Source organism: Dioszegia hungarica, assembly GCF_025882075.1.
Source record: "Dioszegia hungarica strain PDD-24b-2 chromosome Unknown MKK02contig_8, whole genome shotgun sequence".
Classification (NCBI taxonomy): domain Eukaryota; kingdom Fungi; phylum Basidiomycota; class Tremellomycetes; order Tremellales; family Bulleribasidiaceae; genus Dioszegia; species Dioszegia hungarica.
In genome coordinates, this window is record NW_026515770.1 from 3,330,660 (window position 1) to 3,349,638 (window position 18,979).

Sequence of the window (18,979 nt, forward strand, 5' to 3'; positions counted from 1 at the left end):
TACATATCCTCGGACATCACCCAGGTATAGCAGCAATAACAAACCAGCTCGAATCCCTGCCCTGCCCTATCCAGTCTAATTAGTTCAAAAGAAGTCCTTACAACCCTTCCACTCCATCTGGTCCTCGCGTTGACTACTCGAGCGCTAATCCCTAGCCCGCTCGTTGCTCCCACCTTTCGCTCGGCTGAGGGAGCGCATAAAGTTCCCGACGATCCCGCCGCTTCCGGATTTGCTGTCCCGGCCGCGCTCGCCGTCTACTGCGAGATTGTCTCGGTCCCTGGTGTGGTAATTGCCAGCGCCACTGCGGGGATCAGCTCTTCTCCCATCTTGCGCAGTAAAACATGACTCACCCTCGTCCGCCGGTAGCGTACTGCGGAGTGGACTGCGCCGAGATCCGCTTGAATGCCTCTTGCTCCTCCAGATTGAGCTTGGAGAACTCTTCGGGAGTGAGGGTTTTGGAGGTCATATTGCCGAATCCGCCCTTTCCAGACGAGTGACTATGAGGATCAGTATGAGCCTTCGAAGAGATACGGCTAGGCGCGGGAGGTGGAATATGGACTTACACCTTGCCGGCGTCGTCCGCGCGGTGTTGAGCCGCAATGCCAGCTTCATATCGGCGAGCGGCTGCCTCCTACATTTCGTCAGCTCCTGCCCCTGGACCAACTGCTCCTTTCACCACCCTTCTTCACCCTGCTCTCACGCCCCGCGGAGGGTAGCAGACTCACCTTCTCGAGATCCACCGACTCGCGCTCCTCCCTGACGTTCCCCCATCCGCCCCTGCCCGTCGCATGCCCATGAACCGCCTCCTTGGACGGCGTAACCGCAGCGGCCGCCTCGCCCCTGACGGCGCTCCTGCTCCTGCTCTTGTCCCTTGAAAAGTTGCCCGCCCCACCCCGGCCGGTCGAGAAGGGGGACTCGCCCTTCCTGCCACGCTCCTCATTGATGAGCCGCTCCTGGATCGTCTTCTCGTTCTCCTCTTCGGCGATCCGGGTGGTGGGGTCGCGCGAGGGAGAGCGGATGTTGCCTGCGCCTCCACGGCCTGAACGGACCGCCTAATCTCGTCAGCTTGGTTTCAGGTGTACTCGGTGGTATGCACACACCCTGTCGCCGGAAAGGTCTCGCTGGGTCGCCTCCCTGCCCCGCTCAGAGCCAGGAGCGATCTCAGGCTCGAGCCCACGGCTGGGCGACCGCATAAGATTGCCTGCGCCACCACGGCCGGTAGATACCTGATCAGTATATCAGCCTTGCTCTTTGCCTTCTCCGATAGAGCATGACTCACGACGCCCTGGCGTCCGCGCTGCGATTCGAGGTCGGCTTGCATTGCACCTGTAGTATAAGGACAGCTCTTGTATATATCGCGCGTAACAAGAGAAGAAGAGTAAAGGGGAGACGAAAGGGAATGGAGAAGCAGGAGCGATTCAAAACAACAACACCTCCTTGCCCCTCCGTCTGACGTCTTACTCCGCTGACGCCATGCATTCTTTCCTTCCTCTTGCAGCGCCCAATCGCGTCCGTTTCTCCCTCCCTCCGCATCCCTCTCCGCATCCAGTAGCATCTCGCCCTCAGCCATGCACGCCAAGAACGACCGTTCTCGATCAATCGCGATAGAGAAAGAAGCCATATCTGGTCCCGCCACCCGCTGCGTTTCCATTGGTAGCTGATAAGGAAAAGCTTACACCGGGGAAGGGGAGGGGAGCGACGAAGACAAAGGTAATAGATAAGGATTGGGGGGTACGAGATGGGGTATCCTTATCTCGGACATCTGACATCCTTGGTCTTCTTGGCTGAGTCTTCCTCCCGCATCCAGCTGAAGCAGCGAGGAAATGCGCCTGATTCGCCCATGGCCTCCAGCTTCAACTCCAGCTCCCGGTCCATCCGCCTGTTCGTCCGCCTCTCCATGCCTCTCTGAATTGCGCCAGAGCCTTCCATTGGATACAGAACCCCAAGCCGACCTTAGAAATAGCTAGGAGAAGCTCAACTCACCACCCAAACTCGCCCGACTCCCTTCCCCACCCAACGCGCGATTCGGGGACAACGCCCGCCCCACTCGACTGGCCAGTGCGGCCGTTGCTGATGTCTTGCGCTCAAGAGGCGCGCCGGTTGGTGATCTGCTTGCCATTGCTGTAGCTTGTTGTTGTCGGTATATACACAAAGAGTAGCTTGTAGGGAGGACGATGAGGGAGAGAGGAGGGCGGGAGGATGTTTGGGTGGGGCGCGGGTCAGGTGAGCTGAAAATTGGAGTGGGTTTGGCTTGGCATTGGCTCTCACTCTCTTGCATGCATCACATCGTCTCCTTATAATCGTCCTTTGACAGTACAAAGCAGCCTCGCCAGTGAGCTGCATACGCGCAGTCCTCGGATGAAGGAGCTTTCCAGCTGATCTACCCGGCGCGACTTCGAGTAAAACCTCGCCAATTAAGTCGGCTCGACTCGTCACTCGAATACTGACATTCTCTGACCAGCTACCGAGTCTTCGTCTCTCAGAGTCGAACAGGCTCCACCGCCTTTACCACTGCAGCGCGGTGTCCTCCCATCGTCAACAGCGATGACGCCCTGTTCTGATGAGCTTATACTAGCCAAAGTGACCAATCCTTCCGGTGCGCCCGTTCCCCTCAAGAACAGCCTGCCTGAGCTGACAGCAGCAGATGAGGAGTTAGAGGAGCTTTTTCAAGTAATAGCAAAGGGCTTCGAGAATGGCGCGTCCCTCATCCATCGCTAACGCTCTACACACGCGCAGAGCTAAGGCTGACAAATCCATAGAGCCATTCGTCTCTCGTTTCGCACCCGCCCCTTCGGCCCTGGACGGCTCTACCAAAGCTGCCGAATTCTACCGAGCGCAGTTCATGACCTCCCTTGGGCCCGCTCTGGTCAAAGGAGAAATCTGGACTGCGAGGCGGAAGAGCGATAATGCGGTTGTGGGACTGGCGATCTGGTCACTCCCTGGACATACTATGAGCGATACGTGCGTACATGTCTCGAGACTGCCCTGAGAGTTGACTACGCCCCAAGTGGCCTCGAGTTATTCCGTGCTGATGCAATCTAGACCGGAGCAGAAGCAATACGCAGAGACATACGAGCGCCTCATATCGGCAGACTCGCCAAATCAAAAAGCAGAAGCGGACGTGGTATGTCATGCTCCCTCTCACGGTCTCCGCCCGGTGCCTGCTGGTCTTTCAGAGATCGTTAGTGGCTGAATGATCAGAAAAAGAAAATCAAGGCCGAACGGGACCTCGCATACCCCGATCTCTGGCGTAACACATCACACCTCCATATCCTCGTCACTCTCCCTTCGAGCCGGGGGACGGGTACAGGCGGCGCGCTACTCGCTGAATTTGTGCGGCACGCACGGGAGGGAGGGCAGGGGATGAGCCTCTCCACGCCTACAGAGTCAAATGTGAGTGCGGGCTCAGAGCTAAAGCTTTTGGAAGGATCGCAAGAAGGGCGATGGGGAACTTTGGGCTGATAAGGGCAGAGACGGTTCTACGAGCGGAAAGGCTTCAAGACGATCTGGGAGCGGGAGGTGTTCTATCCCGATGGGAAGAGGGAGCCATACATCGTCATGGCGCAGGATATGGAGGGATAAAGACCTGCGAGGTGTGGCATGTGACTGGATACGAGCACACTGCGCTAACTACAACCATCAATAACGAGTTACGTACTGACCATATCAAGCTGCTAACGACGCCCTTCAAATCAATCTGCGGAGCTAGGATGCAAACTGTTCCGTCCAATCCGGTTCGAGGAGATCTGCGCCGTCTACGATGGACGGTCCGAAGTCTGTCAATGTGAGACGCGGGCATACAGATTCCTGGAGGTCAGTAATGACTCTCCCATGCCACTCACTGTGCGTGCATCTGTATCCGTAGCTTGAGTACCCCGCGCCCATGTAAGGCCCGTCCGGAATATCCCACCTCTTCCGCTCTTGGCTGTGATCTTACCAAATGCTGAGCGCCCGCTGCGAAAGGTGGATTGGACCTTGGAGAGGAAGGTACCACTTCCGGCGGTAGTGCCGCCGTCGTTGCGTGATGAAGGAGCGTTAGCGCCCGAGCGGGCATTACTGCTCTTCCACACCCTGCTAGCGACCGCCCCACCCGTGCAGTCCCACGCACTGCTGACCCCCTTGCTCACATTGAATGCAGCAATAGAGTAACAGTTCCCCGTCGCCGTTGCAGCGCGCTCATAGCACGACGAGGCGTTAAAGTTGCTCACTTTCGTGTAGGCTGACGACATCTTGCCAGTCATTCGAGATCGGGAGAAGAGGGATTTACGCGTGCTGGGCATATCGGACTGGGCAGTACCGCGGAGTGCGTGCATCTTGGAGTGGAAGTCAGTGAGTGGAGGGGCACACTTGCTGGTGACGTATGAGATGGCGCGGGAAAAGCCACCTTGCATCGGACTAGCAGTGGAGGTCGCGCCCGCACGAGTTTGTCGCGAAGACTCCCGAGTGGCCTTCCATGACTTGAGCCACTGCTTAGCCTGTCCGAAAGGCGTTACGTGCTTGGATCTCGTATGACGGTCGTCGTAGCTTGAGGTTTCGAAGCTAGACATAGGACTCCGGTACCCCGAATCGTCTGGCACGCTGATGTCGTCCCAATCGTCTACCTCGGAAGTGTACCTATGGCCATCACTGGTCCTACTCGAGGGGCCGGAGACGACAGCGATTTCAGATGCGGGTACGGCTGTACTTCTAGACGTGACCATGGAGTCCTGGTCGGGGAAAGGACTATAGACCGATGGCAAGTCAAAGGGGTGGCGCTCGGAGTCTCCAGATCCAGCAACTTCGCGGATGCTGGTGTCGCTCTGACTGTTGTCACTGGCTGATGAGGCAGTGACGGTGTGATAGGTGGCGCCATTCAGATCGCAATGTGACTGGCTACTGATGGCTGAGTAACCCTGAAAGAGGGATGTTTGGCGAGGGTCACGAGGCTGGGGAGGTGCGTCGTCACTGGATGTGTACTCGCTATACTCTGAAGCCTTTCCGTCTTCGGAGCTCTCTGGCTCTGGGTCTTCTTCGACAAAGCTGAGAACGTGTAGATGTTTGTCGACGGCCTCGCGATACGATGCGTAGGATCGGGGCATACTGACATCCCTCGGGATCCGCCACGCGTACGGGTCCTCACTCGATTCGAAAAAAGACGACTGGTCCTTCAAACTCTGCAAAGTGGATATAAATGTCTTCATGTCTGGCGGGAGATTGGCGGAGCTGCGTCTTGCCTGGGAGACGGCGGTCAACTCTTCGCTCGAGTCGTTGTCGTCGACTGATGCGATACGTGCTGTATACGAAGTGGTTTCACAGATTCCACTGCGACTTGCTGGGCCCTCATTGTATTTGTAGTCCGTTCCCAAGTCTCCGCTGTCCCGCGACTCCCGCCGGGAAGGTTGGCTTTCGTCGGAGCCCAGGGAAGGCAACTCCTCCGTCGAATTCTGCTGACTCATGGCTCCGCCTAATGAACAGAGCGTGGTGACCAAGGAGACGGTACTCGCTGAGGAGAGGGGGCTCGAGGACATGGCGTATGTGAGCGGGGATAAGGGGTTGTGTGTGGTGCTTTGGATGATGTGTAAGTGAGATGTGTGGTAATATGGCTAGGATGTGGTCCTAGATTCAGCGGGATGAGGTGGGGAGCGGGAAGAAATGTGTCAGGTGGGCTGTTAGATGAAAAGATGTGTGGGCAAGACTTTATGTGGGAGTTGAGAGTGTGATGTGGAGATTGGAAAGTTGTGTGAGTGATGGTGAGACGGAGAAGGAGATGGTGCAGACCAGATATATGTGCAGACGAGATCTTCCTGACGTGTTTTAGCTTGTTCAAAACGCGGACCAGCAGGAGTGACGGGGGTGAAGCGCCCAAAGGAGGGCAAGGGTACACTGAACGGATCCGCGAGCTTGGGGACGCTTCGGGGACGCGTCAGATTGTATCAAGTGTCCTGTTCGCGGACATGGGGATATCGATCCGCATCCTCATCGACCCGGAATACGTTACACGCACGAGGAGCAGAGGCAGGAGGTACGTACCACTGGCACATGTTAAGCTTGCTCGGGCGAGGGGTCGAGCACGATCGGATATGGATGGCAAATGAAGAAGGTCGGCGGAATAACGAAAGACACCGCCGCGCGGCGTGCCACGGGAATGTCAATGCAAATGTGTCATAACAACTCTAGCCTTCACATTCTTAGGATGATTAAACCTCATGTGTGACATCTTTAATACCGCTCGCAACGCTGCGTATAGGCGGTGACGCTCTCGAATGGGGGCGCTGACTGGAAAGGGTCGAACGCTGATGATACTGATGCTGCATCCTGGTTGCGAAAGCTCCCTCCAAAGCACCATATAACCCTAATCTTCGTCGCCGAGTCGTGGTGACATAGATTGTTTCTTTCCATGGATGTCACGAGAAGTAATGAGACACACCCAGACTTCTCAGCCGGTACTCGACTCCCTTCAAGGTGTCACACTTTTATCAGTCTTGAGTCGACGCGAAACTCCTTTGTACCTGTCAAGTCGCCTGCACAAGCGAGATGAATGAACCCTTATCGTCTTGGGCTCACACATACTACCATGTCTCCCAGCTCCTTCCTGTACACTAAAGCTGCTGATGTGGTACTTACCGATCTGCAGCCGGCGCAGGTCGTTCTGGCACGCGTGACAAGCCCTACCGGTAAGTCTGCATGTCAATCTGAGTCCTGGATCTGAAGTCATAATCATCCCAGACGAGCAGCTCGAAGCGATCCTCCGAGTCATGATCAAAGGCTATGAGACTGGTATGTACCTCACATCTATCACTACCTGCAATCCTTCTGACGGGGTGCCAGAACCCTGGGCAAACCGCTTCCCTGTGCCTCAGGACGTAAAGCCGGAACAATGGTACCGCGCCTACCACATGGCTTGGCTGGGGCCAGCTTTGCTCGAGGGCCAAGTCTGGACGGCGAGGGAGAGTGCGGAGGGGGAGATCCTGGGAGTGGGTATCTGGTCCCTCCCCGGCTGCACCTTGGGGAGCACGTACGTGAACCTCCGTCGAGCATCAGGCACGCCCAGCTGACATGCTAGGCCGGAGCAGAGAGCATTCGGCGAGGCGTACAACGCGCTGATCCCGCCCGAGCAGGCTGCAGCCCAGGCCGAAGCTGTATGTCCTCACCTGACCTCACAGCTTGTACAGTGACTGACGAGTCGCAGCAGAAAGGAGTGGTAGCAGAAAGGAAGGCCCTCTTCCCCACGCTTTGGAAAGATACATTCCATTTGCACAACCTCGTTACTGTCCCTGCGGCGAGAGGGAAGGGGGTTGGCGGGGCGCTGATGGAGGAGATGATCCGTCAGGCGCATGAGCAAGGAGCCGGGATGAGCCTGTGCACGCCGACCGAGTCGAACGTGAGCTCGGCGTGCCTTACGTACCCTACGAGCTGTATCAAGCTGACTCGCACAGAGACGCTTCTACCAGCGACACGGGTTCGAGACGATCTGGGAGCGCGAGATTCTCTACACGGTCGGCGAGAAGGAGCCGTACATCGTCATGACGCGGGATGTGAAGCAGCCGGCGCAGTAGATAGGCAGTAGCGAGAGCGAGAGGCAAGATCCAAGATGTCAACTGCCACATTCCTCATCGGTCTAGCTGCTAAATCTTGCTGCAAGATGATGAACGATACTCTGCTAGATGGATGCTCTATATTATTCATGTGGTTGCTACCCAAGGACAGACTAACTATATCATCCCCGACTACCTGAAAGCTACACCATCCAACATCCCTACAAAGAGAACCTGTTAACCGAAAACCTCAACCCCTCCACTCTCCCCTGCGCCCTCAACCTATGCCGACCGCCTACTGGTCGACCCGTCCTCCGCCAGGCTGATATGACTTCTCGCCATGGTGGTGGTGGTGGTGCTCTGTGTCTGAGGGTGTTGATGGTGCCTCCTCGACGACGTTGGCGGTGTTGAGGGCAGGCTTGGAGTCGTAACGGTGGAGACGCATCTCGGGGTCGGCAGCGATGAAGTCCATGGCTGGAGGGTCAGCGGGATATCCACTCAAGAGACTGGAGGGATATGACTCACCAAACTCTCCGATGTAGGCATCGTCAATACCGACGATCTCTGCCTCCTCAGATGCGCGCAGACGGAGTCCGGGAATGAAGTGCATGATCCAGCAGATGGCGGTGGTCATGACGAAAGAGTATGCAAAGCCAGCGACGATATCAGCCTGATTGTCAGCGAGACCCTGACTATAATCTGGTCGCGATACTTACGAGCTGGTAGCCAAGCTGGATGAAGTTCCGGTCAAACCAGCCGCCCGCAATGACGGTAGTCCCATCGTACGCGGCGATACCCGACTCGGCGAAAAGACCCGTCATGATGCCGCCGATGATACCACCGACCGCGTGACTGGCAAAGACGTCCAGGGACTCATCGGCGTTGATCAAGTACTTTAGCCGGGTCGCGAAGTTGCAGCCCACGCCGCCCACAAAGCCGATAGCGACCGCCGAGTAGGCCCCGACGTACCCCGAGGCAGGTGTGATGGCCACGAGACCGGCAATGGCGCCGGAGCAGAAGCCGATGGCGGAGAACTTGCGCTCAAGACGCCAGTCGAGCAGCATCCAGGTGATACCGCCTACCGAGGCCGAGAGGTTGGTGACGATGAGGGCCTGGACGGCGCGGAGGTTGGCGGAAAGCGCGGATCCGCCGTTGAAGCCGAACCAGCCGAACCAGAGGAGGGCGGTACCGATGACGCAGAAGGCGGTGTTGTGGGGCTTGTAGGCGAGACGCTCGGTTCCGTACCCCCTGCGCTTGCCGAGGTAGATGGCGATGGCGAGGGCGGCGGTACCCGAGTTGATGTGGACGGGGGTTCCACCGGCAAAGTCGAGGACACCGAGCTTGAACGCCCATCCTTGCGGGTTCCAGGTCCAGCATGCGATGGGGCAGTAGACGATGGTGAGCCAGACAAAGAGGAAGACCATGATGGGACCGATCTTGGCGCGCTCGGCGAAGCCACCAACGGCAATGACACCGGTGATGATCTGAAAGTCAGCCAAGCTCACGGGTTAAGTAGCTTGGACTTACAGCAAACATGCACTGGTAGATGGAGTAGAGGAGAGCGGGGATACGGGTGGAACCGATGGAGGGGTCCGCGTAGACACCCTTCAGGCAGAAGTACCAAAGGTTACCGATGAATCTGCTTATCAGCACTATTCCGCCACCGGAAAGAAAGCACTCACGGGCTGGCACCATCTGAGAAGGCCAGGGAGTAACCCCAGAAGAACCACTGGAACGATCCGACGGCGATACCGGCCATTGACAAGAAGAGCATGGAGAGGGCATTCTTGCGGCGAAGGAGACCCGAGTAGAAGAGACCCAGACCGGGAATCATGATCCACACGAGTGCCATGGCGGTGATGACTGCAGGTCAGCGATACTCGGTCATCACGAAAAACTGTCACGTACCCCATGCCATATCACCCAGGTTGTAGATGACAGACGTGCTGGCTCCATCTGCGTCTGTGGTGTTCCAGACGAGATCTTGCGATTCTATCGTGTAGTTGAGATTGGACGACATGGTGGGTGGGATATGTGGGTAGATCGACGCGATGTCAGAGGATGTGAGAGGTGGAGAGAGATGCGCAAGTAGCACGAGATCCCTTTGTCGAGGCGCGTCGGTGCCAAAGGGCCAGAGTCAAAGCGCGGGGCTGAGTGAAGTCAAAGCTAATGTAGAGAGCAGAAGGGAAAAGGTGGTCCTTGGTTCTACTTATACTGGGATCAGGGGGAATGGGGAAGATGAGCGCCGAGACGGAGCGACGTGTTGGTATGAGGATGTCTTGGACGCAAACAAGGACTTGATTGGATGATAAGAGGGCTTCGGATATGTGTATCGTGATCGCTATCTCGCAACGGTCGGGGAAAAGAGGGTTTACCATTTCGCGCTCAGCCTCTCGTTGTGTCAGCATCAGTGAAACTGCCCAAGACGGCAAGTCAGTATCACGGAGACGGGGGGATAAGAGGCGTCTCTCGTCGGCGGAGGAAGCAAGCCGAAGGCGGAAGAGGAGAGCGATAAGGAGGGTCCCAAGGACGTCCTTATCAGTTGCCAAGGGACGTGGTCGTGTTCTTATCTCGCGTCCTTTGGACCCTGATACAGAGTGGCGGTGAGCCACGTGGCTCGAGTGTGGCACTTTTGCCACCCTTATCGTTCCGCGAACACCATGTCCCGCGCCAGCACATGCATCAAGTGCTCATCGAACATTCAGGTGGTTCCGAGAGCATGCGCCATACCCTCTGTACATAGGCTATGTTATATGCTAAATGCCCCGCAAACAAATGCTACAACCCCTCCGGCTCTACTCGTTCTCCCCGCACAATAGCGGTCTTCGCTTTCGGCTATCTACGTGGCCGACCCATGCGCGGCAACATGCGCCTTCATGTTCCTCATACCCCTACTGCGCACCTCCTTGCCGATAGGACTATCGCCAAACGTCCAGTTGCGATCCGTCTCGAGGATGAAGCGGTGCTGCAATAGCTCTTTGGCGGTGGGGCGGAACTGCGGTTCTTTGGCGAGACACCGCTCGTTAAGGAAGTCAAGGGCGACATCGGACATGTTGGCTTGGATCTCGGTCGGAAGAGGGGGCCTAGCGCGTTTGTTGAAGAGCTGCAGTGTCAGCGATTCGATCAGATTCTTCGAAGGAGAGGCTCACCTCAAACATCGCAGCAACCTGCTCCATCGTACCCCACGGCCGCTGACCAGTCCACATCTCCATCACCACGCAGCCCAAACTCCAGATATCCACCTTGCCCGAGTACGTGCGCTCGCTAGCCGAGTGGATGACTTCCGGTGCCATCCAGAATACCGAGCCCTTCATGTTGGTCGCCTGGCCGAAGGAGTCGTACGCATCGGCTAATTGATCAGCGAGGACGCGCACTGATAGGATAAGAACACTTACAGGCTTGCTTGGAAATGCCGAAATCCGAGATTTTGCAGGTCCCGTTCGTGGCGACCAGGATGTTGTCGCCCTTCAGGTCTCGATGCAAGATCTGCTTGGCGTGGAGGTATGATAGCCCCTGCAGGATCTGCTTGGTGAAGAACTTGACGAGCTGTTCTTCGAATGCCGATTGACTCGCACGGTAGATCGTAGCGATAGTGCCTCCCGACACATATTCGAGGAAACTGGTCGTCAGCAGTCTTTCATTTGCACAAGCTGGAGCTCACATTGACAGGTGCTCCGGGCTAGTCTCCGTCCCGAGATACTGCACAATATTGGGATGGTACAAATCCTTCAACAGCGCAATCTCGCCTCGCAGCGCTTCGATCATCCCCAACTGGCGATCATCGTGCCTGTCCCGGTCCGTCGCCGGCAGCTCCACCTGCTTGACCGCCATCCATGATCCCGTCACCGCGTTGATACCGATATACACCCGCCCATACGACCCTTTGCCGATCAACTCTCCCTTGACCCAGCTTGAGATAGGGGCTTTGGGCTCGAGCGCGAGATCACCCTCCGCACTGGGACTTTCCGGGATGGGCTCAGGCCGCTGAGGCTGGCCTTCGGCGATACCGGCCGGTTTGACCTCGACGACCTGTTTCGCCCGGTCAATCTTGACCTCGTCCGCCGAGACCGGAGCTGTCGCCTCGATCTGCGCAGGCTCCGTCCTTTTGTCCTTGGAGCGCCGGACAAAGTCTGCCGCGACGTTCCGGAGTGACCGGCGGTTCTCGCTCTTGTTGAAGCGGGTCATGAACCCCGAAGCGAGAATCCCACCCTTCTCCTTCTCGTGCTTGTCCACCTTGTCCGCCTTGGGTGATTGGACCGTACGAGCATCCGACCGGGCAGGATGAACCGGCGGAGGTGGGTAGGCGGTAGACGAGGACAGCTGGGTGTCACTAGGCGTAGTGGGGGTGGACAGACCCTCGACGATAGGCTTGTCCAGATCAATCTTGGGGAAGAGCGCATCGAGGTTGGCGTAGAGCTGTTCTGGCTCGGGACGGAAGTACCATTGATCTTTTGGCTTGGCGAAGGATTTGTTACGCGATACACGCAGTCCGTCCTCTGCCTCCGACTCGGTATTGCTATCCGAGGCAGAAGCGGACGTGAGGGGCGGCTCTGGCTGGTCCCGACCCAGGGTACTGATGGTAAGACTTGGTCGCGAAGGAGATCGTTCCGTATTGAGCCGGGCGGGGGAGTCGACCCGCGAGCTGGACGGAGCGGTGATCCACAGCGTCGCCTCTTCCCCGTCGTCCTCGAGTGCAGACTCAGACGAGGTCCGGTTGGACGGCACCAGAGTCCCACCCTTGCCCTTCTGGATCATCGCCCGCCATTGACTCTGCAGATCTCCCGCTCGCGCGGTATCCACAGAATCATTCTCCCGTCTAGGCCGCAGCGTCGCGTCGCTGACCCCAGAGCTGACCGTGCCCGACCTCGAGTCTGAATCGCCCGTCTCTTTCCGCGCAGACCGGGCGATACCTGGCCATCCGCCTTCTGTGACAGACAACCCTTCCCTTGCATCCCCTGCGCTGCTCTCGCTTGCCCGACGAGCTCCCTCCTCCCCAGGCGTCCGCCCCCGAACGATCGGATCCACCGAGTTCCGCCGGCTATGCGAGTAGTAGGGCATCTGCGCACCGGGCGGGAAGTATCCCTCGCCTGCACGGGCCGTCTGCGGAGGAGAATTGTCGTACAGCGTGGAAGGGCGCTGAGGAAGGGTACCGGTAGTAGGCGAGTTGATGATGGGGGATGAGCGGTCCTGCCCAGTTTTCGGCCGGGAAGTCTGCGGCTCGTAGTCAAAGTCCCGGGGCGAGCCAGAGCCCTGGGCATACGGTAGCCATGTCTGCTCTCCTGACCCCTGCCGCCTTGGCTGAGGCGACGGGAAGGGTACAGAGCCCATGTGCGGAGGAGCGGTACGCGCAGGATCGGGATATCGACCGTCCTGCGTCCGCTCGGTCGATGAGCTGCGGTAATTCTGATACCCCGCTCGTTCTGGATGGGGTTGACCGATAGGGCGAGGGGGAACAGCCTGGTACGGTGGCCGAGAGACTGGTGCTGGACCATACGGCCGCAGATTCTCGACCGACCGAGCGTTCTGCATCCCGCCATTATACCCATCATTGGCGTACCCGTACGGATGCCGAGTGGGCTGACGCCGCTGGATACTCGCTCCTGGAGGTAGGCGCTCACCCGGTCTGAGATTGCCGAGATAATGCGGATCCTCCTCTTCGTACCGGTTAGAAGACTGCCGAGAGGGTTGGCGGACATATACGTTGGGTACATCCGAGCCGAATTGTGTGGAGGGCGAGGTGTAGATGGGTTGTTGGCTTGGAAGATAGGGAGGTGTTTCGGATGGTCGACGCTCAGCATTATAGCGTGACCCCTCGCCGAGAGACGGCAAGGTCCAAGAGTCCTGAGGTGGATCTCGGCCCTCGTTCCGATGACTCCACTCTTGCCGAGCGGCTCGACGGTCATTGACAAACATCGCCGTCCGATTTTGGTTGTGAGAGTCCCGCCGCGTTGCTTCTTGACGTTGTCGCTCTTCTTCTTGCGCCCTTTCTTCCGCATCAAGATCACGCTAGAGGATCAGCTCTTGCCCACCTTGTCCTTTTCGTTAGACTTACAGCTCTCTGCTCGTCCAGCTCTATCTGCTCCTGCTGCTGCCGCCTCGACTCCAACTGCATCGCCTGCATGGCCTGCCACACATCCCTCTCCTGCTGCTGCTCATTCCGCGCAAACCGCTCATCCGCCAACTCCTGCGCCTGCCGCGCCTGAGCTTGCTGCCGCGCAATCTCATCCTCCCTCTGCATCTGGGCAATGAGCGCCCGCGTCTCCGGGTCCATTCCGTCATCCACAAACAGCCCCAGTCCAGCTTCCCCATGCCCGTTCCCGTTCCTCCGGCTCGGGCCGGCACTGGCGGATCCGGACGGTGTCATACTGCGCGGAGGGGGCTGATACACCTTTGGCGAAGGATGATCGACATTGACGAAAGACCGAGGAGATGATGTACGCGAGTCGCGCGGATTTTGGTTGTCCATTAGATTGAGTGATCTGGAGCTGCTCGACGCGCTAGGCAGTCTGCGTTCGACGTGCCGCACATTCTGCTTGGCGCGATGCAGGCCCGATCCGCCCGCTGCAGATCCAGGCCACTCTGCACCTAGATCACTCCAGTCGCTCTGCCTGTCATGCACTGAGCTCCCGCTGGCGCTGTGCAAACTCCCGTCTTTTGAGGTACGGTTGTGACTGCGCGTGTCGATGGGAGGTAGGTGGCGCTCGCTGCTTGATTGAGTCGGCGGGACTATCGAAGCTGTCGATCCAGGGATAGCCGTTTGAAGAACCAGAAATTTGAGCGTCGCCTTGGCATCGCCTTGCTCCTGGCAAAGCCGCAGCAAGTCCTCCTTGGACACGGCGTCTGCTTCTGGCTCCTCCCCGATGTCCGTCCGAAATAGCGATAAAGTAGCGTAGTCGTCGTCGCGGAATCGCAACTACATCGTCAGCGCATTGATCGCTAGTCCCTAAAATACAGCTCACCTTTGAGAATACCCTCTCCAAGATAGCTTCCGCCGTATGCATGCCCGTGATATCCACCACCGAGAATTGGTCATTATCCATGGTGACCTGTAAGAGCACCTTGTGGCTCTGCACACTCCCCGATCGCGCGCGCGTGACGACCGACTCGGACGACAGGCTAGCAAAGCTCCGTCCGCTCTCGCTGCCTTGAGCCGGGGAGAGGGTATCGTCTGGACTGTTCGTTTTGAGCAGAGTATGCAGGTGCTGCAAGTGAGGCCTGGACCCGCTCGCTTCGGGCTGAGCGTACAAAGATGACGGGCCCTGCATGGATTGCGCAGAGACCGGGGACGGCGCGTGCGCCTGCGGGACCGCTATGGGGGGTGAAGGGAGAGCAGGAAGGGCGCGAGTAGGAGATTGAGGTGGGTGATGCCCCGGAGTTCCGGTAAGACTGGCATGCCGTGTATCGTGGGGTCGAGTGGGGATGTCGTTAGGAGTAGGTGCGGTGAACGCGCGATGATAGTGTCGTTCCGGCTGCGGAGGCGGTTGAGGGGGTCCGCCATTCATCGCGTACCCGTAGGGTATGTCTGGCGGGGCGGAGGGAGGGGGTGGGGGCGGTAGTGCGTGGATAGGAGTAGGTGGAGCGGGATGTGGAGACGGAAAGGCCGTGATGGGCGTATTGGGTGCAGGTACACTCGGGTACATCGACAGAGATGATCCGCCGGCCCGCTGGCTCGCTCCGCCGGGCGAAGGTAATCCACCCCCACCGCTCCCTCCTGACGAGTACAAGCTCGCGATAGGTCTTCCGCCCGAGCCTGAGGTGGAAGTCGTCACGGGGGATGCGCGTACAGGGGACGATTTTGGCGAGACATCCGAGTCCGAATTGTCCGGGTTGGCGACGAAGAGCCCCTGCACTTGCATCCGCCGACGGGCGCCCTGCGGCCTCCGAACGCTCGACTGCGGCGTGGACGGGCTGGACCCAGAGCCTGTCGCTACGGACAAGCGAGGTTGCCCGGACATATCGTGCTGCTATTGCATAGGAGGGTGGAGGTGGGCGGAAGCTGGCCGTGCCGAGTTCGGATGAGAGAGCTAGAACAAAGGTAAGCTCTCGAGATACGGGCGATCATGAGTCTGTCCAGAAATTAAGGAAGCGGGACCCACCAGATGATGTCAAGTCGAAGTCGAAGAAGCTGCCTCCGCAGATCCCAGATCTTGTCTCCGTTTCCCTCCTTATGCAAGAGATGCTGACCGCCTGTGGATGCTCGGTGATCCAGCAGCAGAGACCGCGTCGGATCCGAAAATTGCGTTCGCCTGGAAGCTGGATGAGGTCCTTTGCCCTCTAGTTCTCGGGTATGGATAGCCCAGCACGTAGGTCTGTCGTCGACAAGGCCTAGGAGTGCACGTCTAGATGTATCTATGCAGCCGACAGAGAAAGAAGCCTAGAGATAGATCTGTAGACGACGCATGGTGACGGCTTCTCTCGGCCGCGGATGTACCGATGTGGCCCCGCATTTCCTAGCCTTACGAGATTGATCCCGACCGTTCAGGCTGCAGCTGGGCTCGAGCATGAGTCGTTGACCATGCATGGCCCGAGCGAGATCGCATGGAGCCCGCAGAAGCATACAGATATAGTAGATCATGATGTTAGGTATGTACAAATGTAATGTTCAGAGTGCCAGTCGCCTCACCCAATCGTCAATGCGTCATCCCGCCCTGAGATCTCAAGCCTGAGATGCACCCAAGACCCCAAACCGTCCCATCCCCGCCTGCGCCTGACCCGCGCGTGCCTCATCATACGTCAACTTCTTCTGTTTCCCCCGCTTCCCACCCGCCTTGGACCTCGGTGCCTCCTCCTCCCCGCGCCCTGGGCTGTTCGAGGGTGAGACCAGCAGATTGCCCGTACCGCCACTCCCAGTCCCTCCCGGCCAGCCCTTGACGACATCCCCATCTAGACCATCCATCACTGCCTCCAGGCAGGTCTTATATGTCGCCTCGTCCTTCTCTGACCACTCCCATCCTGGAGGACTTGAGCCCGAAAGCAGGGTATGAAGGGACACGCCCGAGAAGAACATCCAGGGGGTGAGGTGCGTGAGAGTCGGCATCCTCCGACCGACCACCGGCGGCTTGGCGGCTGCGTCAGGCGAAGGCGGCTCGGTAGCGGTGTAAGGAGCGAGGAGGAGCGATTGGGCAAGCATGATCGAGTCAATCATGACCACTCCCAATTGCGCGACGATTTGGGAATGCCGGTTCGTAAGAGCGGGATAGGTGAGTTCTGGATCTGGCCGGCCGTTCACACGCGACCGCTTCTCCCAGATCCAGGTAGAAAGCGACCAGATGAAGCTTTTGAGTACCGCCTCGACGTCGGACCGCTTCCACTTGTCGTCTGTCCGTGATTTGGAAGCCTCGAGCGCCGAGAACCGGGTGATGGCCGCGAGGGGTTGGATCTGGGATGGGAGGGCGAGCATGGAGGGATGCGCCGAGAGTAGCGGCTCCAGGTACGCCTTCAGCCGCTCAGGAAGGGGGAGGAGACATGTGGGTACAGACTGGGATAGTAGTGGAGGGAGGTCGAGCAGGAAAGAGGCATAGCGATTCGTATGCCGGACGTATTCGGTGATACGCCTTTCCGATGCCGCCTTCTTTGTGGGCTCCTCGACGACCGTCGTGCCGGGCGAAGACGACTCGTCGCTCTTCTCCGTGGCTGAGCACTCTAGCGAGCCCATCATCTCTGTCACACCACCTTCTCCGTCCATCAAGGTCCGTGGCTTCTCATCCACTTTCAGCTCCTCCATTTTCATAACACCCGCCTCTTCCTCCTCTGTATCCTCAGGCCACCTCAATCCGCCCAGTCCCTCCTCAGCGATAAGGTATGCCCTCTCCCTAACCCCCCTCATTCCCACCGTCGCCTTCAGACTCGGTCCCGACGGGTCCTCCAACACCGACCACAGCATGACTCTATCCGGGTAGAGCCACGCATGCGTCATACTCTGCATGATACCCTTCCTTTGCCCCATCGCATACATCTTCCTCGCCTGCTGAACATGATCCGTGTCCGCCTTTTCCGGCGCCGAGTCCGCCGACACGGGCGTCACGGCGCGCGACGGCGGTCTAGTCTCGCACCCCTTGTCCAGTTCCCCGCAGAATGGATAGACGCCACAGCATACCCAACCGACAGGAAGGATGTACTGGAACGTCGCCTTGATGATCGCCTCGACCAGCGCAAACATCACGCCGTCGCTGACAAAGGGCTTCCAGGCGAGTTTGGAGATGATGGTCCGTACGAGCTCGACGGCATTATCGCCCGCATTGCTCCCTGATACCGAAGGCTGTTGTTGCGTCGCAAAGACGACTTCGCGAATGGTACGAGCGACCTTTTCGATCTTGGCAATGTGAGTCGAGCCGGGCTGGAAGAAATGGTCTGGGGCCGCCGGGGGCGTATAGTCATTGCCGACCAACGAAGCGAAAAGGGGCATCATCGCTGCGGGAAGGCGAAGGCGGGTCCGTAAAGCCCCAGGTGAGATGGCCGTCATGACCAGCTTTGGCCGACGCATCCCCGAGGGAGGGAGAAGCGGGGATGATCTCCCAGCGTACTCTTTCCGTACCGGCGCAACCGATGTCCATCCCGTCCCTTCTTGCAGGGCCTCCTTACGCCGGACCCCCGGATCATCCTCGATCCACATCATCATCTCCAGCGGGCAGTACCCGCGGACTCGCCGCAGTCCCGGCGCGGAAACAAGGATTGGGTAGTCCGAGTCCTGGCCGAGGATATACCCGCCCAGCTGTTCTGCGAGGGTGACGCATTCTCCGTCCGCCTCGCCTAGGGGTACAAAGTGAGTGGCGACGTCGAGATCGGCGAGAGCGTGGACGAAGGTGTGCGAGGCGAAAGGGGGAAGGATGACCTGGTCTCGGGAGAAGGAGGGGCCGGAGCGGGAAGCAGGAGAGGTGGTGTAGAAGAGCTGGGCGGTACGGAGTGTGTCGTCTAGCCGGCGCAGCTGGGTATCTAGCTTTTCGTTCGGCGCAGATCCTGAGCGTCAGTCAGACGTGCTCAATATATCAGATCGGTTGAGGGACGTACCGTCAAAGACAAAGGTCGGCTCCAATCCCACCTCTCTCCAAGCTTCCACCAATCTACAAGTCAAGCGGTAGAATCTCAAGTACTCTCCTCCAGACTGCCAAGGTAGACAAGCAAGCCAAAGTGTATATATGACCCTATATCATCAGCCCATGCCGTTTATTGGCGCCGAAGAGAGCGGCTGACCCCCATGAATCGACCACGACGGGGATCCGCTCCTGTCCTTCCGCTTGTCCCGCAGTGAGGTGGACTGAGCGGCAGAGGGACTGGCGGTTCTCCTTGATAAAGGTCGCAAGCCCTTTGACGCCCATTTCGAGATGTAGAGGGCTGTGAAGCAGAGAAGCTGAGCGAGATGAGATAGATGTAAGGGGAGGCTGACAAAATCTGATCTGCGTTTGATCGTGTTTGATCGCTTTCAGGCACGGGTGGCAATCAGCGGTTTCAGATCCGCCTTAGGCGAC

General features: G+C 58.2%; 7 protein-coding genes across 7 annotated transcripts; 2 read left to right on the forward strand and 5 right to left on the reverse strand.

Annotated features, from left to right (window-relative positions):
* Positions 1 to 144: 144 nt before the first annotated feature.
* MKK02DRAFT_45005 (uncharacterized protein) lies at positions 145 to 1,321 on the reverse strand (the record flags this gene model as incomplete). The annotated part of the gene is made up of 6 exons (XM_053093189.1): positions 145 to 301; positions 351 to 497; positions 564 to 631; positions 726 to 1,052; positions 1,101 to 1,226; positions 1,280 to 1,321. 6 exons carry the CDS (start codon positions 1,319 to 1,321, stop codon positions 145 to 147), a joined length of 867 nt encoding a protein of 288 aa, XP_052946078.1.
* Positions 1,322 to 2,692: 1,371 nt separating this feature from the next.
* On the forward strand, positions 2,693 to 3,582 carry MKK02DRAFT_45006 (uncharacterized protein; the record flags this gene model as incomplete). Its single annotated transcript, XM_053093190.1, has 5 exons — positions 2,693 to 2,699; positions 2,760 to 2,961; positions 3,043 to 3,124; positions 3,202 to 3,393; positions 3,472 to 3,582. The coding sequence occupies 5 exons, from the start codon at positions 2,693 to 2,695 to the stop codon at positions 3,580 to 3,582; spliced, it is 594 nt and encodes a 197-aa protein (XP_052946079.1).
* Positions 3,583 to 3,705: 123 nt separating this feature from the next.
* MKK02DRAFT_45007 (uncharacterized protein) lies at positions 3,706 to 5,507 on the reverse strand (the record flags this gene model as incomplete). The annotated part of the gene is made up of 2 exons (XM_053093191.1): positions 3,706 to 3,807; positions 3,843 to 5,507. The coding sequence occupies 2 exons, from the start codon at positions 5,505 to 5,507 to the stop codon at positions 3,706 to 3,708; spliced, it is 1,767 nt and encodes a 588-aa protein (XP_052946080.1).
* A 1,046-nt stretch (positions 5,508 to 6,553) lies between these two features.
* On the forward strand, positions 6,554 to 7,535 carry MKK02DRAFT_45008 (acyl-CoA N-acyltransferase; the record flags this gene model as incomplete). The annotated part of the gene is made up of 5 exons (XM_053093192.1): positions 6,554 to 6,653; positions 6,706 to 6,994; positions 7,043 to 7,118; positions 7,169 to 7,360; positions 7,416 to 7,535. 5 exons carry the CDS (start codon positions 6,554 to 6,556, stop codon positions 7,533 to 7,535), a joined length of 777 nt encoding a protein of 258 aa, XP_052946081.1.
* Positions 7,536 to 7,809: 274 nt separating this feature from the next.
* On the reverse strand, positions 7,810 to 9,534 carry MKK02DRAFT_26536 (ammonium transporter AmtB-like domain-containing protein; the record flags this gene model as incomplete). The annotated part of the gene is made up of 6 exons (XM_053087210.1): positions 7,810 to 7,988; positions 8,040 to 8,184; positions 8,231 to 8,998; positions 9,042 to 9,153; positions 9,197 to 9,377; positions 9,423 to 9,534. 6 exons carry the CDS (start codon positions 9,532 to 9,534, stop codon positions 7,810 to 7,812), a joined length of 1,497 nt encoding a protein of 498 aa, XP_052946082.1.
* Positions 9,535 to 10,353: 819 nt separating this feature from the next.
* Positions 10,354 to 15,469, reverse strand: MKK02DRAFT_45010 (map kinase; the record flags this gene model as incomplete). Its single annotated transcript, XM_053093193.1, has 6 exons — positions 10,354 to 10,617; positions 10,664 to 10,863; positions 10,910 to 11,133; positions 11,176 to 13,520; positions 13,567 to 14,427; positions 14,474 to 15,469. 6 exons carry the CDS (start codon positions 15,467 to 15,469, stop codon positions 10,354 to 10,356), a joined length of 4,890 nt encoding a protein of 1,629 aa, XP_052946083.1.
* A 701-nt stretch (positions 15,470 to 16,170) lies between these two features.
* On the reverse strand, positions 16,171 to 18,829 carry MKK02DRAFT_25722 (uncharacterized protein; the record flags this gene model as incomplete). Its single annotated transcript, XM_053087081.1, has 4 exons — positions 16,171 to 17,473; positions 17,567 to 18,470; positions 18,522 to 18,655; positions 18,705 to 18,829. 4 exons carry the CDS (start codon positions 18,827 to 18,829, stop codon positions 16,171 to 16,173), a joined length of 2,466 nt encoding a protein of 821 aa, XP_052946084.1.
* Between the last annotated feature and the right edge of the window lie 150 nt (positions 18,830 to 18,979).